Source organism: Lepidochelys olivacea, assembly GCF_965140295.1.
Source record: "Lepidochelys olivacea isolate rLepOli2 genome assembly, chromosome: 7".
Lineage (NCBI taxonomy): Eukaryota > Metazoa > Chordata > Testudines > Cheloniidae > Lepidochelys > Lepidochelys olivacea.
In genome coordinates, this window is record NC_140417.1 from 995450 (window position 1) to 1013084 (window position 17635).

General features: G+C 59.8%; 1 protein-coding gene across 1 annotated transcript; it reads left to right on the forward strand.

The window, feature by feature from the left end:
- Positions 1-396: 396 nt before the first annotated feature.
- CRELD1 (cysteine rich with EGF like domains 1) lies at positions 397-15938 on the forward strand. Its single transcript, XM_084634692.1, has 10 exons — positions 397-789; positions 1077-1159; positions 2619-2729; positions 3132-3223; positions 3603-3779; positions 5328-5423; positions 6496-6579; positions 7121-7216; positions 7930-8073; positions 9657-15938. The coding sequence occupies exons 1-10, from the start codon at positions 664-666 to the stop codon at positions 9875-9877; spliced, it is 1230 nt and encodes a 409-aa protein (XP_084490818.1). The 5' UTR covers positions 397-663; the 3' UTR covers positions 9878-15938.
- The last annotated feature ends 1697 nt before the right edge of the window (positions 15939-17635 follow it).

The window sequence follows — 17635 nt, forward strand, 5'->3', positions numbered from 1 at the left end:
GCCCCCGTGCCCCCAGCCCTGCCCCCCCCGTCCCCACCATTCCTCCCAGCCCCCGTCCGGTCCTGCCCCGGCCCCCCCATTGCCCCCGGTTCTGCTCCCCGGCCCGCCCTGGCCCAGCCCTGCCCCTCCCCGTCCCCTCAGCCTTCCCCCCGCGGCCCCCCCAGTGCCCTTAGCCCTCTCCCAGTCCTGCCCTGGCCTCTCCCCCTCTGCCCCACCACTCCTCGCAGCCCCCCCGCAGGTCCCTGCCCCTCTGGTCCAGCCCCGCCCCCCCCACGCCCTTAGCCCTCCCCCCCCACTCCTCCCAGCCCTCCCCCCCCGCCCCTACAGTGCCCCTGAGTCCAGTTCCGCCTGGCCCCCCTGAGTCTGGCCCCACCCCCCCAGTCCCGCCTGGCCCCCCTGCCAGGTGGTCTCCTCCCCCAGCTCCTATGGAGCGGCGCAGTGTGGGAACCGGAATTGGGGGGAGGGCCCGCGACCCCCATTCGGTGCTGGAGCCCCACAGGTGGGAGGGGGATAAAGCTTCAGGGGCATCGTCTGGGACCTGCCTCGTGCCCCCACGCGGCCCCAGCTGGCTGCCCAGGAAGGGCTGTGCCAGGCCCCGTGCCCCCTAGCCGGGCCTGTGTGTCAGGGCTGCTGCTCTCTCCCCAGCCTGCCGCTGCCCTGAGGATGGGGTTGCGTGGGAGAAGGCTCCTGCCCTTGCTGCTGGGGCTGCTGCTGGGCCCTTGGTGCACAGGCTCCTCCCTACCTGAGCCCTGCCAGACCTGCCGGGACCTCGCCAGCAGCTTTCTCAAGGTGCGGGGTTGTGGGGCAGAGGGAGGCGGCTGGGTGTTTCCCAGGACCAGTCCCTGAGTGCAGCAGGATTGGTGCCCCCCATGGGCACTAGTGCTGGGTTCCCCACACAGCACTGCCCCCCCCCAAGGGAGAAGCTGAGCGTGGGGTTGGGGCTATGGGGCATAGCTGGGTTGGGAGGGTGCTAGGGTTGGGCTAGGATTGTTGCTGGGGTGGGGCTGGGTGCGTGGTTTCGGAGGGGTTTGCTGTGGGACTGGGCCTGGGGCTGTGACCTTCCCTTGCTTCCCTAGGGCCTGGAGCGGACTGAGCGGGAGAATTTCGGGGGAGGGAACACGGCCTGGGAGGAGGAGAAGCTGGCGAAATATGCGCACAGGTGAGCGGGTGGCATGATAGGCAGGGGGAGCGCTGCCCGACTCCTGCCGCAGCTCACCCACAGGGGTGTGTGTGTGTGGACAGGAGCTCAGTGCTGCCCCGCCCTCCAGTCTGGGGCTCTACCCTGGAGGTGAAGATCTCACAGAGAGCAGGCTTCCTGGAGCTCCAGCTGCTATCATGAGCTGGGGGCTGGACCAGTAGTTTTGGGGGGAGACACCAGGGGGCTGGTGATCTGGTGTGGGGGTGCTATGGGCCTGGCGGGCTGGGTCAGGGAGGAGGGAGGCCCTATAGGGCTGGTGGTCAAGGCAAGGGGGGACTATGGGACAAGGGGGAGGTCAGGGGAGACTGAGGGTCATGGGAGGGAGGAGGATGTTATGGGGCTGGTGGTCTGAGGGGCACTGTGGGGCTGGTGGTCTGGGCAAAGGGGTGCTAAGGAGCTAGTCTGGTTGGGGGTGCTATGGAGCTGGCAGTTTGGTCAGGGAAGGAGAGGGGCACTATGGGTCTGATGGCCCAGGCAGGGGCAGGACTATGAGACCATAGGTTGGGTCGTGGGGCTGGTGGTCTGGGTGGGGGGTTGCTATGGGGCCAGTGGGTGCGGTGGAGTCAGTCTCAGTGCTCGGGAATGGCTCTGCATGAAGCCTCAGGGCCACACTCACCAGGACAAGGAGCCTGCCTGGCTTCGGCACTTCTTGGGTCCGACCTTGGAGCGGTCAGCCTCCTGCTCGCCCCGTTCGCTCCCTGTAGCGAGTCCCCCTGGACAGGACTCACGTACCCCCAAAATGCCCTGCCCCCCACTCTGCAGCCAGCAGTGACTCCCAGCCAGCATGTGACACAGATGGGTTGCTAGATGTCTGGAACCCAGTGTAGAACAGAGCTTGTGAGCACAGAAATCAGGGACCTGCAGCAAAATCCAGCTTGGGGGGGATCCAGGGCCCTGGGCTCTCCCCCTCAGTCCCAAGCCAGGAGTCGGCCCACCCAGCTTCCACCAGCTCAGCCTCAGACACACCCGTGGCTCCTCTTCCTTCCTGGGCAAACAGGTCACCTGGTCACCACCTCTCACTTTGCTCCAACTTGTCAGACCATCAGTTGCCAGGTTATGGAGTGTTTTGGCCATTGTCTACATGCAGACAGCTAGAGGCAGCCCCACCTGCCCACTAGGGTCTCAGCAAAAATCACACACTTTTGTCCCACCACCTAGGCATTGAGGTAACACACAGAGAAACTGAGGCACACACAGGATTCATGCAAAACATTACGAAAAAACCTCCCACTTTGTCACAGAGAAGAGGGCACTGTGGGGGCTGCTGGTCTTGATGGGGCCTGGGGGCTGCTGGTCTGTTGCGGGAGCGCTATGGGGTCCGGTGGGCGAGGCGGGGAGGAGGGTCCTGTGGGCTGATGGCCTGGGCTGGGGAGGTGCTATGGGCAGTGTCTACAATGCCCTGACCCCTGTTCCTGCGCAGTGAGACGCGCCTGCTGGAGGTGCTGGAGAGCGTGTGTGGAAAGTCGGACTTTGCGTGTCACCAGCTGCTGGAGCAGAGTGAAGAGCACGTGGAGAGCTGGTGGTTCCAGGGGTGAGTGACTGGGGCAAGGAGCAGCAGGGTCTGTGCCACACTGGGACTGTGATCTGGGCCTGGCCCAGGCTTCCCTTCTTCTGGGCCAAGTACCTGGGTGACTCCCATCCAGACACGGGCCACCAGCTGCCACCTCCCTGGAGAGGGGCTTTGCACTGCCCCATCCTGGGGCGGCAGCCGCTGCGTGGAGGTGAGTGGGCAGGGGTAGGGCCCAGGGCAGCAGGGTGCGGGGAGGAGGGGGGGGACTTTGCATCCTGCCCAGATGTCCGTGTCCAGGGCAGTGAAGGTGCCTGGACAGTGGGCACAGCCAGCAGTGGTAGCACCGGGTGCAGTGTTTATGTAGGACCTACCTTAACAGGCTTCCCCTGTGGGGGTAACAGTGTTTCCTGCTGTTTCCCTCAGACAGCAGCAGCACCCTGACTTCTTCCAGTGGCTCTGCATGGACATGCTGAAGGTCTGCTGCCCACCTGGCACCTATGGCCCTGACTGCCTGCGTGAGTCACCAGCCCTGCTGGCTTCTGGAGCACCTCTCCTCAGGGCCAGGCTGGGGGCCATGGGCAGGGCACCATGGGAAGGGATGGAGGAGCAGGCCAGGCATGGGGGCCTGGACAGGTGCCATGGGCAGGAACTGGGGCCTGGGAGGGGCAGCACTGTGGATAGGGGTTGGGATGGGGGACAGATGTCCGGGGGCGGGGGAGGAGGAGTGTGCTGTGGGCAGGAACTGGGGCTTTGAAGGGTGGCACCATGGGTAGGGTTGGGGCAGAGGGACCGGTGCCATGGGCAGGGGGTCGGAGGTGGGTGCGGGGCACTGTGGGATGGGACAAGTTCTGTGCCTGGCACCGGTGATGAGCACAGCAACCCGTCTCCCGGCAGCATGTGCTGGTGGGCACCAGCAGCCGTGCAGCGGGAATGGTAAATGTGACGGCGAGGGGACGCGTGCGGGCACTGGCCTGTGCATGTGCAGCCCAGGCTACGGCGGCTCCTTCTGCTCCGAGTGCGCGGACGGCTACTATGAGGCAGCCAGGAACGAGAGCCACCTGGTATGTGCTGGTATGTAGTGCGGCACGGCACGGGTGGGGCTGGGCTGGGACCGTGCGGGTGTCCTGGCAAGCGGGAGTGCGAACTGCACTGCCCCCTGCCGCTTGGGATGGTGCTGCCCAAGAGTCAACAAGCATGTGGACAAGGGGGAGCCAGTGGACATAGTGTACTTAGATTGTCCGAAAGCCTTTGACAAGGTCCCTCACCAAAAGCTTTTATGCAAAGTCAGCTGTCATGGGATAAGAGGGAAGGTCCTCTCATGGATTGGTAACTGGGTAAAAGTCAGGAAACACAGGGTAGGAATAAATGGTCAGTTTTCAGAATGGAGAGAGGTAAATAGTGGTGACTGCCAGGGGTCTGCACTGGGCCCAGTACTGTTCAACATATTCATAAACGATCTGGAGAAAGGGGTAAACAGTGAGGTGGCAAAATTTGCAGATACAAAACTACTCAAGATAGTTAAGTCCAAAGCAGACTGCAAAGAGCTACAAAAGGATCTCTCAAAACTGGGTGTCGGGGAACCAAAATGGCAGATGAAATTCAATGTGGATATATGTAAAGTAATGCACATTGGAAAACAAAATCCCAACTATACATATAAAATGATGGGGTCTAAATTAGCTGTTACCGCTCAAGAGAGAGAGCTTGGAGTCATTGTGGAGAGTTCTCTGAAAACATCCACTCAAGATGCAGCAGCAGTCAATAAAGGGACGAGAATGTTGGGAATCATTAGGAAAGCGACAGATAATACGACAGAAAATGTCACATTGCCGCTATCTAAACCCTTGGTGCGCTCACATCTTGAATACTGTGTGCAGATGTGGTCACCTCATCTCAGAAAAGATGTATTGGAATTGGAAAAAGGCGACAAAAATGATTAGGGGTATGGAATGGCTGCCATATGAGGAGAGATTTAATAAGATTGGGACTTTTCAGCTTGGAAAAGAGACGATTAAGGGGGGATATGATAGAGGTCTATAAAATCATGACTGGTGTGGAGAAAGTAGATAACGGAAGTGTTATTTACTTCTCATAACACAAGAACTAGGGGTCACCAAATGAAATTAACAGGCGACAGGTTTGAAACAAACAAAAGGAAATATTTCTTCACACAACGCACAGTCAACCTGTGGAACTCTTTGCCAGAGGATGTGGTGAAGGCCAAGGCTATGACAGGGTTCAAAAAAGAACTAGATAAGTTCATGGAGGATAGGTCCATCAATGGCTATTAGCCAGGATGGGCAGGGAGGGTGTCCCTAGCCTCTGTTTGCCAGAAGCTGGGAATGGGCGAGGGGATAAATCACTTGATGATTATCTGTTCTGTTCATTCCCTCTGAAGCACCTGGCATTGGCTGCTGTCGGCAGACAGGATACTGGGCTGGGTGGACCTTTGGTCTGACCCAGTCTGGCCATTGTGTAAGAGCTGGCTCTGGGCTCCGCTCTGGGGCTGGCTGGGTGGAGCCCCAGGTGACTGGATCTGTCAGCCTGTGGGGCTGGGTTTGCCTGGGCAGATGGAAAGGGCCTGCATGCTCATGGCCAGTCTCTCTCCTGTCTTGGCAGAGTGCTACCAGGCATGCGGGCGCTGCTCAGGGCCAGAGGACTCCAGCTGTCTGCGCTGCAAGAGGGGCTGGGCGCTGCATGAGCACAGGTGCATTGGTGAGTTCCACTGCCCTCTGAGAACTCTGGACCCTGCGGGTCTAGTGGGGGCCTGTGGAACAGAACATGGATGGGGAGGCCAAGGCCCTGCTGCCTAGGAGCCCTTGGGTGTGCTTTAACCCATGCCTGGGTGTTGTGCCCCCCAGAGCAGGGCTGAAGTGAAAGGTACATGGCTCCGCACCCTGTCCCTTGTCATAAGGGATATAAATGGGAGAGGGTCAGAAGGGCTACAGTTCGGGGCTGCTGGAGGCAGATCTGGGCCATGGTTCACAGGGGAGGGGTGGAATATGGGGTGGGCTGTGAAGTGCAAGGATGAACTGTGGGGCAGAGGGGTGGGCTGTGGGGCTGGTCTGTGAGGAGCAGGGCTGAGCCGTTGGGCAGAGGGGAAGGGTGGGGTATGGGGCTGGGTTGTGAGGTGCAGGGCCAGGCCACGGGGCAAAGGGGAGGGGTGGGCATGGAGTGGGCTGTGAGGTGCAGGGCTGGGCTGTGGGGCAGAGGGGTGGGGTATGGGGCTGGGCTGTGGGGCAGGGAGTGGAGGGACAGGGCTGAGCCATGAGGCAGATGGGCGGGTATGGGGTGGGCGGTGAGGCGCAGGGCTGGGCCATGGGGCAGAGGGGTGGGGTTTGGGGCAGGGCTGTGAGGCACAAGGCTGGGCCGTGGGGCATGGGGCAGGGCTGTGAGGTGCAGGGCTGGGCCGTGGGGCAGGGGGAAGGGGTGGGGCATGGGGCAGGGCTGTGAGGCGCAGGGCTGGACCGTAGGGAAGGGGTGGGGCATGGGGCAGGGCTGTGAGGCGCAGGGCTGGACCGTAGGGAAGGGGTGGGGCATGGGGCAGGGCTGTGAGGCGCAGGGCTGGGCTGTGGGGCAGGGGGAAGGGGTGGGGCATGGGGCAGGTCTGTGAGGCGCAGGGCTGGGCTGTGGGGCAGAGGGGTGGAGTTTGGGGCTGGGCTGTGGGGCAGAGGGGTGGGGCATGGCGCAGGGCTGTGAGGCGCAGGGCTGGGCATGGGGCAGGGCTGGGCTGGGGGCGAGGGGCAGTGGGCCGCACTCCCAGGGCCTGAGGCCGCTCTCTTTGCAGACATAGATGAGTGTGGCACGGAGATGGCGCACTGCCGGCCCAACCAGTTCTGCGTCAACACCGAGGGCTCCTACGAGTGCCGAGGTCAGAGCTCGTCCCCGGGGGCAGGGCCTGTGCAGCGCCTGGCGTTTGTGCCCTGGGTGGGGAGCGAGCACTGGGCTCCCTGGCCCTGCCCTGGCCTTTGCTGGGGCCCCCCCAGTGCCCGGCAGGGCAGGGGGGTGGGGCGGGCATGTGGGAGGGTCCCAGTGCCTGGCGCAGGAGGGGGTGGGGCGGTCCCAGGGGCTGGCCCGGGTGGGGTGCTACGGGGTCAGGATCCATGCGCTGCTGCCCCCCGCAGGGCTCCCCGCTCTCTGCGGAAGGGAATGCGACTCCGTACTGCGCCCCCCCCCCCCCCGAGCATTGCTCAGGTGCACGGAAGGACCCTTCCGCGGGCCCCAGCCCCCTTCCTCGCCCCGTGCAGATTGAGGCAGCACCCGGCTCCCCGTGCACCTCGGCTGTGGCTCCCCTGGCCAGCCCGGCCTGGGCATGCTCTGCGCTGGCCAGGTGGGTCCGTTCGTCCCCGGGGGAAGGACGGGTGGGTGCCTGGCGGTGCCCGGCGGTGCCCTCACGCCCGCTCTGTCCCCAGACTGCTCCACGGCCTGTGTTGGCTGCATGGGCGCCGGGCCTGCCCGTTGCAAGAGGTGCAACAAAGGCTACCAGCGGGACGGAGCAAAGTGCCTGGGTGAGTGCCGTGCCCCCCCCCCCCCGCCGCCGGCTCTAACCTCCCCCACCCCTCCAGCTCTAACCTCCCTCTTCCCCCCCCGCCCCCCGCCCCGCCGGCTCTAACCTCCCCCCGACCCCCCCGACCCCCGCCCCGCCGGCTCTAACCTCCCTCTTCCCCCCCCGACCCCCGCCCCGCCGGCTCTAACCTCCCCCCGACCCCCGCCCCGCCGGCTCTAACCTCCTCCTCCCCCCCCCGCCCCGCCGGCTCTAACCTCCCTCTCCCCCCCCGACCCCCGCCCCGCCGGCTCTAACCTCCCCCCGACCCCCGCCCCGCCGGCTCTAACCTCCCCCCGACCCCCGCCCCGCCGGCTCTAACCTCCCTCTCCCCCCCCGACCCCCGCCCCGCCGGCTCTAACCTCCTCCTCCCCCCCCGCCCCGCCGGCTCTAACCTCCCCCCGACCCCCGCCCCGCCGGCTCTAACCTCCCTCTCCCCCCCCGACCCCCGCCCCGCCGGCTCTAACCTCCCCCTCCCCCCCCCGCCCCGCCGGCTCTAACCTCCTCCCCCTGGCCCCACGGGTTCTAATCTCATCTCACCCCACCCCACCAGTTCTAATCTTCCCCCACCCCACCCCTTGCCCCACCGGTTCTAACCTCACCTCCCCAGCCCCTGCCCCTCCACACTGACTCTAACCTCCCCCCCCCCACTGGTTCTAATCTCCGCCATCCTGCCAGACGTGGACGAGTGTGCCAGTGTGCAGGAACCTGTCTGTGCCGGGGCCCACGAGGTCTGTGAGAACACGGATGGCAGCTACCGGTGCGTGTGTGCAGAGGGCCATGTGCGCAGGGATGGCGAGTGCGTGGAGGACAGACCCCCAGGTGAGACTCTGCAGGGACCCCCCTGGCTCCTCCCCCTCTGGGCCCTGGGGAGTCACTGCTCTGGGGGGATTCTGGGTGGGAGGGGTCTCACATGGGGGTGGTACTGTCTACCTGGTGGGGTTCTGGGGGAGAGCATGGTGGGGGGTTCTGGGCTGAGGGCGTTGCTGCTGCCCAGAGGGGTGGGAGTTTCTGGCCCTGGGGGCTGGGCTGGGGTTCCAGCCTGGGGTGCAGTGCTGCTCCCTGGGAGCAGGAGGAGGGGAGTTTGCAGCTGGGGGGTGGGAAGCTGCTCCTGGGGGTGGGGGCGGTTCTCTGGAGATTCTCTGTCCTAGTAAGGAGAAGAGGATGGAAGATGATAATACACAGGTAGGATCTGATGCATAAGGCTGAGAGTTTGTCACGGAGGTCGCAGATTCTGTGACTTTCTGTGACTTGTGCAGTGGCTGGGGCAGCTCAGGCAGTCCCCATGCTCCCCGCCCCACCCCCCAGCAGAGTGTGGGAGGGGGCAGGAGGTTGGGGCATGGGATAGGATGAGGGGGCTCTGGGTGGTGCTTACCTGGGGGCTCCCCGGAAGCAGTGACATCCCCCTCACTCAGCTGCTAGGCGAGGGCATGGCCAGGCAGCTCTCTGCGCTGCCTCCACCCAGAGCGCTGGCTTCGCAGCTCCCGTTGTCCGGGACCCATAAGAGAGGCTCAACTTAAATGTACACCCCACATTAAAAAACATAGCAGGAGAATCAAAAAGGAGCCACCGTAGCTAAACAACGAAGTAAAAGAAACAGTGAGAGGCAAAAAGCCATGCTTTAAAAAGTGGAAGTTAAATCCTAGTGAGGAAAATAGAAAGGAGCATAAACTCTGGCAAGTGAAGTGTAAAAATATAATTAGGAAGGCCAAAAAAGAATGTGAAGAACAGCTAGCCAAAGACTCAAAAAGTAATAGGAAATTTTTTTTTTAAGTGCATCAGAAGCAGGAAGCCTGTGAAAGAACCAGTGGGGCCACTGGATGGTCGAGATGCTAAAGGAGCACTCAAGGACGATAAGGCCATTGCGGAGAAACTAAATGAATTCTTCGCATCGGTCTTCACAGCTGAGGATGAGAGGGAGATTCCCAAACCTGAGCCATTCTTTTTAGATGGTAAATCTGAGGAACTGTCCCAGATTGAGGTGTCATTAGAGGAGGTTTTGGAACAAATTGATGAACTAAACAGTAATAAGTCACCAGGACCAGATGGATCACCCAAGAGTTCTGAGGGAACTCAAATGTGAAATTGCAGAGCTACTAACTGTAGTCTGTAACCTACCATTTAAATCCGCTTCTGTCCCAAATGACTGGAGGAGAGCTAAGTGACGCCAGTTTTCAAAAAGGGCTCCGGAGGTGATCCCAGCAATACCCTCTGTTTGCCAGAAGCTGGGAATGGGCGACGGGACGGATCACTTGATGATTCCCTGTTCATTCCCTCTGGGGCACCTGGCATTGGCCACTGTCGGCAGACAGGACACTGGGCTGGATGGACCTTGGGTCTGACTCAGTCTGGCCATTCCCAGCCTGGGGCTTTACCCCCTGACTGCCCCCCTTTGCTCCCCGCAGACACCCCGGCAAAGGGCTTTTTTGACGAGGTGACGGAGGACGAGGTGGTGGTGCTGCAGCAGATGTTCTTCGGCGTGGTGATCTGCGCACTGGCCACGCTGGCCGCCAAGGGCGACATGGTCTTCACCGCCATCTTCATCGGGGCGGTGGCAGCCATGGCTGGCTACTGGCTCTCGGAGCGCAGTGACCGCGTGCTCGACGGGTTCCTGAAGGGCAGATAGTTCCGGGCGGGGGGCTCCTCCCTGCCCCCCACCACAGGGCCTGGGAGGGCGAGGCCCTTAGCACTGGCTTGGGGACTGTCCCTGTGATGGGGAGCAGGGGGCACCTGGCTCCAGGGGGCCCCAGGACTGCGGGGGTAGGGTGGGAAGCCGGTGGGGGTCTTTGGCTCTGAGTGGCCTGAGGGACAGGGGGCCCCAGGATTGAGGGTGGGGTGGGAAGCCGGTGGAGGCTCCTGGCTCTGGGTGGCCCCAGGGGGTGGGGTGATGCAGGGCAGGATCTGGCGCCCCCTGGCCAGGCCTGTGCCAGGGTTCTCAGAAAGTCGCTTTCCCGTTGGAGATGTTCTGTCCATGTGTGTCCCACTCGCGGTGCAAACGCTTCATGCCGTGTAGCTGGGGCTGTGCCCTGTGTGCCCCCCCTCCAGCGCATGGGACTGCAGGGCAGGTGGTGGTTCCCGCTGGCGGTGCCCAATCAGCAGGCAGGCCACAGGAGACCAAGTGCGGCAGTCTGAAGATGTCATCTGCCCAGTCGGGGGCCTGGTGTCTGGCACAGCAATGGGCAGTGTGCCAGGGCCCCCCATGCAGAGAACAGCCTGCCGACTGGGGGAACAGGGGCTGCTGTCCGGGTGCACGGGCTGCTGATACCGCCTGGTGCCACTCCGGCAGCCTTTGGCGGGGTGGCCATGACGGGTTTGGTCCCGTTGCCTCTCACGCTGTCTGGGGTTGGAGCTTTAGGAAAGACACCAGGGAGGGTGGCTGGCCGATTGACGTGGAGCATGCCCACATCTCCACCCGTGGTGCAGGGCAGGCCCGTGCCAGCTGAGGGAGATGTGAAGAGAGCACTGCAGCAGGGGCCGGAACGGGGACCCATCAGCCCCAGAGACCTGCCGTGGGATCCCCACTGAGTGTGGGGGTGGCATGTTGAGACAGTCCAAGCTGCCTCGGCCAGGGGCAGTGCAGAGCTCCCCATGCAGGCTCCTGGCAGAGCTCAGCCAGCCCTCGGGTGCAGCCTGGGGCTCTGGGTGCAGAACACGGCTGTGGGTCTTGGGAGAGCGGGAAGGGGACCTGGTGGATGGATGAAGAGTTGCACAGTCAGGCTGTGAGTTATACACATTTTGGGATGTATGAGTAGGGGCATTGCCAGCAGATCGAGGGACGTGATCGTTCCCCTCTATTCGACATTGGTGAGGCCTCATCTGGAATACTGTGTCCAGTTTTGGGCCCCACACTACAAGAAGGATGTGGAAAAATTGGAAAATGTCCAGCGGAGGGCAACAAAGATGATTAGGGGTCTGGAACACATGACTTATGAGGAGAGGCTGAGGGAACTGGGATTGTTTAGTCTGCGGAAGAGAAGAATGAGGGGGGATTTGATAGCTGCTTTTAACTACCTGAAAGGTGGATCCAAAGAGGATGGATCTAGACTATTCTCAGTGATAGCAGATGACGAGATAAGGAGTAATGGTCTCAAGTTGCAGTGAGGGAGATTTAGGTTGGATATTAGGAAAAGCTTTTTCACTAGGAGGGTGGTGAAACATTGGAATGCATTACCTAGGGAGGTGGTGGAATCTCCTTCCTTAGATATTTTTAAGGTCAGGCTTGACAAAGCCCTGGCTGGGATGATTTAGTTGGGGATTGGTCCTGCTCTGGGCAGGGGGTTGGACTAGATGACCTCCTGAGATCCCTTCCAACCCTGATATTCTATGAGTTCCTGTGACTGCAGCCTGCCTGATCTCGTGTCTCCGGGATGGGGGAAGGAATGAGAGAAGGGCCTGGCAGGATCCCCGGCGGGGGCCTGCCCTGGAGTGCAATAGGGGTGTTTTGTGTCAGTCAGTGGCGAGCAGGGCAGTCCCAGGAGAGCCCCAGCTGTAGAGGGGGGTTGACACCAAGTCCTCCGGGGACCTCTCAGGCTGACCACATGCTGGCTGCGGAGAGTCTTCCAGGCTGATGAATGGTCAATGGAGAGTGGCTGGGTTATCCTAGGGGTTCAGCACTGCTGCTGGCCAAGAGGCGGGCAGGCGTCTCCCATCTGTTGACTGCACTGCGGCGGTGCTGTCTGCGAGGAGCTGGACCGTCGGTGATGAAGTGGTGGTGGATGGCTTGGAGCGCCAGCACGGCTGCCTTTGTGCCCGGAGGGCTTGGGGAGCTTGCCGTGTGGCCAAGGCTCTGCTCAGGGCTGGACGTGGGGAATGGAGGTGGCTGCACCAGGGCAGAGCTGCGAGGTCAGGGTCCATGTGATCTTTGGGGGCTGGGACACGGATCTGAGCGGCCAGGAAGGGGTCCCAGGGAAGTCTGGCAGAAGGTGCAGCATATGCCCAGGATGGCTTGTGGCCCAGTCGTTTGAGGCAGGTCCTTGGTGTGGTTTGGGATTTGCCCTGCAGGTGGTGGTGGGGTGGGTGTCTCCCTGGGGGGGCCCCTGCTCAGCGCTATGCAGTCTGCAGTGGTATCTGCCTGCAGCCCTGGAGAGGAGCAGATGGGAATGGAGGGCGGTGCTGGGCAGCTGGCAGTGGAGGCCAGACACATTCAAATCAGAAGTCGGGCGCGTGACTGACCCCAGGAATGGGAGGGGTTGGCCAGCTCTGGAAGCTGCTGGGCCCAGCACAGGGGTGACTGGCCTGTGCTGGACAGGAGTCAGGAAGTGATAGAATGGCCCCTTCTGGCCTTGGACCCTGAGTCTCTGGAGGGCTCCTGATTTCTCTCGGCTGAGCCAGTTGACGCTGGTGGTTGTGAGCAGCCCTGTTGCCTCAGGGCGGGAGAGGCTTTGGCTCGTGCCGGCAGAGCTGTGCTGAGAACTGGTCCCCATGGGTGCACTGGGTCCCAGGGGGAATAGCCAGAGCCACAAACCAACCTTGAGCATCTCCAGTGAGGACGGTGGAGGCAGCGCTGAGCTTAGCTGGCTTGGTTCCAGAATATAACGCAGCCCCACAAAGTCTCCAGGTACTTTACTGGGGGGCAGGGGTGTCTGGAGACTGCTGCTTGTCTGTCTGAGAAAGTCCTTGAAGAGGTGGGGAGCGGGAGTGTTTGGGGCAGAGACTGGCGGTGTCTGGAGAGCCTGTTGGAAACAAACTAGCAGACAGTTGGCTGGTTCCAGAGCAAGCCCGGGAGATGTAGGCGAGCTGATGCCGAATGCCGGGCGGGAGGCCCTTGCCCTGTATGTCCGACCTGCTCCTGGCTGAGGAAGGAGGATGAATGCAGGTGCGCTGGAAAACAGGCTGCCATCTGTGCGGACAGTGGGGTGCTGAGGGGCAGATCTTTTTGGCCCTGGGCGCTGGAGTCCCTAGTCCTGGGGATCTTGAGGTTGCCCAGACCCTTCAAGGCATGAAGGAGTCGTCGCTGTGGGGACTGACTGGAGTGTGAACCATTGCATGAGACGGAGGCTTAAAGCCTGGGGCTGCTGGGGATCAGGCCAGACTCCACTGACTGAAATCAGCTGGGCATTGTGGGACCGTGATCCTGCCCAGGTGAAGCGCTGCTGTCCGTCACATTGCGCCTGTACTTCCCGCTGGTAGGAGGAGGAGGATGTGGCCTGGCAGGGTGAGCGTTAAGTGTGCCTGCGTGTACCTGTGGAGAGGAGCATGCTGGACTCTGCTGTGGGTTGCTCTCTCCTGGAGGCCCTACTGCTGTGCATGGCCAGCGCCCTGGGCAAAGGGGGGTGAATGTCAAGCTGCTGCTGAGCCTTCCCTTGCACAGCTGTGATCTCAGTCTGCAGCATCTCTTCTGCTCAAGGATCTTGATGTCTGCTGCATACGGGGTGAGGATGAAGGGTCCTTATGTGGAGGAAGAGCCGGGCTGTGATACTCCTCCCCAGCGACCTCCTCTTCTAACTTGTCCTTGTTCGGTGTGGGGGTGTCCCTGGGTTGGACACAGCAGGGGACCGAGATCCTGCTCACCATGTGGCTGAATCAGCTGAACAGAGGCTCCTGCCTCAGTATCTGTCCAGGTGGTCCCTTTGGCATGAGCCTCGGACTGGGGACCTGTCACCGTGGTGGTGGAGCACCTTGCCGTGTAAAACATAATTACAGGCCCAGCAATGCAGGGAGGTGCCCCCGTGGGCACTGAGGGGACAGAGGCCCAGGCAGAGGAACTGACCTTGGTTTTCTGTATCCCTGGCTGGAGCCTGCCCTGCCCCGTTGGGGGTGGGATACAGGAGCGGGGTCCCTGCTCAAGGACGGGAGCCTGTGGGCAGGGCCAAGTCGCGGTGGAGCTGAGCATCCAGCAAGGCTAGGAGCTGGCTCCGGGCTAGCTGAAAACAGCAGCACTGGGCCTGTTCAGCACAAGGCCCCTGACTCCTGGGGCTCTGCTCTCTCTGGGGGCAGCAGAGCAGTGCCAGGAGCTCACCATCTGGCAGTGCCTGGGGCCCATGGGGCAGGACCGGATGTAGTGGCCACTCCTGGAGTCTGGGAAGGGCGGGCACCTGCCCCGGGGGAGGGGGGCTTTTAAAGAGTGCTCTGCCCTGGCCCTGCACATGTGGCCTCATGACCCCCAGCCAGTACTGGAGAAAGTGAGGGCTGGTCTTGGCTGAGTGCCAGGTGGGACCCCGACCCTAGAAAAGCAGGTTTAATACCAGCCATGGGGCCTGCTCACCAGACTGCCCCCAGGTCCTGTGGGAGCTGGGTGGGGTTTGGGGAGTGGGGCCAGCTGGCTGCGGCCTAGCCCACAGTGATTGCCCCAGGAGCAACAGTTTGAGATGGGTGCCCCGATCTGCAAGGCCTGGCCCAGCACTTCACTCTGGTGCTGCTCAGGGCCCTGGGCATGCCTGTGCCCTCTCCACCCTCCAGCACTGAAGGGCCAGGCACCGGAGGGGTGAAGGGGGTTAGTATGAATACACTCCCTGCAGCCTAGATCCATTAGCACTAGAGCTGTCAAGCAATTAAAAAAAATTAATCACTCTGTTAATAGAATATCATTTATTAAAATATTTTTGGATGTTTTCTACATTTTCAAATATATTTCAATTTTAATACAGAATACAAAGTGTGCAGTGCTCACTTTATATTTGATTACAAATATTTGCACTGTAAAAAGACAAAAGAAATAGGTTTCAGAGTATCAGCCGTGTTATTTTCAGTTCACCTAACACAAGAACCATTGTGCAATCTCTTTATCATGAAAGTTGAACTTAGAAATGTAGAATTATGTACAAAAAATGCATTCAAAAATAAAACAATGTAAAACTTTAGAGCCTACAAGTCCACTCAGTCCTATTTCTTGTTCAGCCAATCGCTCAAGCAAACAAGTTTGTTTACATTTGCAGGAGGTCACCTGAAGGTGAGAACAGGTGTTTGCATGGCACTGTTGTAGCTGTCATCGCGAGATATTTGCCAAATACACTAAAGATTCCTATGTCCCTTCATGCTTCAGCCACCATTCCAGAGGACGTGTCCATGCTGATGACGGGTTCTGCTTGATAACGACCCAAAGCAGTGTGGACCGATGCATGTTCATTTTCGTCATCTGAGTCAGATGCCACCAGCAGAAGGTTGATTTTCTTTTTAGGTGGTTTGGGTTCTGTAGTTTTCACATTTTGGAGTGTTGCTCTTTTAAGACTTCTGAAAGTATGCTCCACACCTTGTCCCTCTCAGATTTTGGAAGGCACTTCAGAGTCTTAACCCGTAGGTCGAGTGCTGTAGTTATTTTTAGAAATCTCACATTGGTACCTTGTTTACGTTTTGTCAAATCTGCTGTGAAAGTGTTCTTAAAACGAACATGTGCTGAGTCATCATCCGAGATTGCTAGAACATGAACTATACGGCAGAACGCGGGTAAAACAGCAGGAGATGTGCCGTTCTCCCCCAAGGAGTTCAGTCTCAAATTTAATGAACTTTTTTTTTTTTTTTTTTAAATGAGTGTCATCAGCATGGAAGCATGTCTTCTGGAATGGTGGCTGAACCCTGAAGGGGCATATAAATATCTGGCATCTAAATACCTTGCAACACTAGCTACAAGAGTCTCATGCAAACACCTGTTCTCACTTCCAGGTGACAATGTAAACAAGAAGCGGGCAGCATTGTTTACATTTGCAGGAGATAAACTTGTTTGAGCGATTGGCTGAACAAGAAGTAGGACTGAGTGGACTTGTAGGCTCTAAAGTTTTACATGTTTATTTTTGAATGCACTTTTTGTACATAATTCTACATTGGAAGTTCAACTTTCATGATACAGATTACACTACAGTACTTGTATGAGGTGAATTGAAAAATACTTTCTTTTGTTTATCATTTTTACCATGTGAATATTTGTAATTAAAGTGAGCAGTGTAGTCTCCGGTGGTGCAAGATATTTATGTGCCAGATGCACTAAAGATTCATATGTTCCTTCGTGCTTCAAGGGTGGGTAACGGTGGTATTCAATTCATGGTAATAGAAATCAATATATTTGAAAATGTAGAAAAACATCCAAATATATTTAATAAATTTCAGTTGGTATTCTATGGTTTAATAGTGTGATTAATCACAATTTAAAAAATGGTGATTAGTTTTTCTGGGTTAATGGTAAGAGCTAACTGTGATGACATTTGTACCAGTCAGGGGGGTGTATAACCAAGAACAGGCCCTGCCTCACGCCTGCTGCTGGGGCGGAGAGGAAGTGTTTGCATGTTTGGGGTGGGCACCCTGCCAGCCAAAGGCAACAAGCACTGGCTTGAGGCATCTGCACCAGGCAGGGATCCACCTGTGCTTTGACAAAGAGAAGGCTTGGGCCTGCGGAGTGCGGGCTCGGGCTGGGCCCTGCCCTCAGCCCTGACCTGAAGCCTGGTAGGGTGCATAGGAGGAGCCTGTTTAACAGAGCTTATGGGGTCACTGGGCTGGGGCTTGGGGAGGCCAGCAGTGCAGTGATGGGGGATGGAAAACAAGGGGCAGTGGGGTGCGGGTGGGGGGTGGCTGGTCATGGCAGCCCTGGGTCTTCGAGGAGCTTCCCCCCTCAAGTCAGAATTGGGCCCCCTTCTCCCCCCAGCTTGGTTTCTTTCTGAACTGAGAGCCCCAACTCCACTGCAGGGGGGTGCTCTCCAGGCCCAGCTGCTTCCCCCCAATCCTCACTCTGTCCCACCCCTTCCTTGTGCTGTCAGTGGGGGTGGCACAGGCCAGCAGGCCCCAACCTCGTCCATGCCCAGGGCTGCTGCATTGTCTGGCTCTGGCATGGCTGTTCGTCTGTCTGCCTCGGGAAAATAAATGTGTTCATGCCCGCCTGCGCGCTGTGGTCCTTGGGCTCGGGGGGGGGGGCTGCAGCCTGGGGTCCAGGCATGGCAGAGTGGGGTGCAGCTCCCCTGCACCCTAGGGGGGGGAGCAAGGAGGAGGCCCTGGGGTGCTGTGGGTGGGGGGGCAGTCAGAGCCAGGCTGCGGGGGAGCTGGTGCTCCAGGGCAAAAGATGTTTTGGGTGGCACACAGCTGAGTGGCCCTGTGATGGGTCTCCCTGGGCCTAGCAAACCCAGAAAGGCCCCCCCAGAGACACAGCCCTGCCCTGCCCCCAGAGACTGCCCCCCCAAAAAGCACAGCCTCACCCTGCCCCCAGAGACCCCTCCCCCAGCCCATAGGGGCTCCTGGTTTTACAGGCGCCTGGTCTGGGGCAGCTCAGCATGTGTGGGGCTACTGGATGGGGCTGGCCACTGGGGCGGGGGGTGAGCAAGCCCCGTGGGTGGGGCAGCATCCAAGACTATTCCCCCCCGCACTAGTGCCCACCCCCTTCCCTGGCAGGTCAGTGCCTTGGCAGCCCTGGTTTGGGGGCGGGGGGGGGCATTAGGAGCCTGCCTCCTGCTGGGTGCCAGCAACT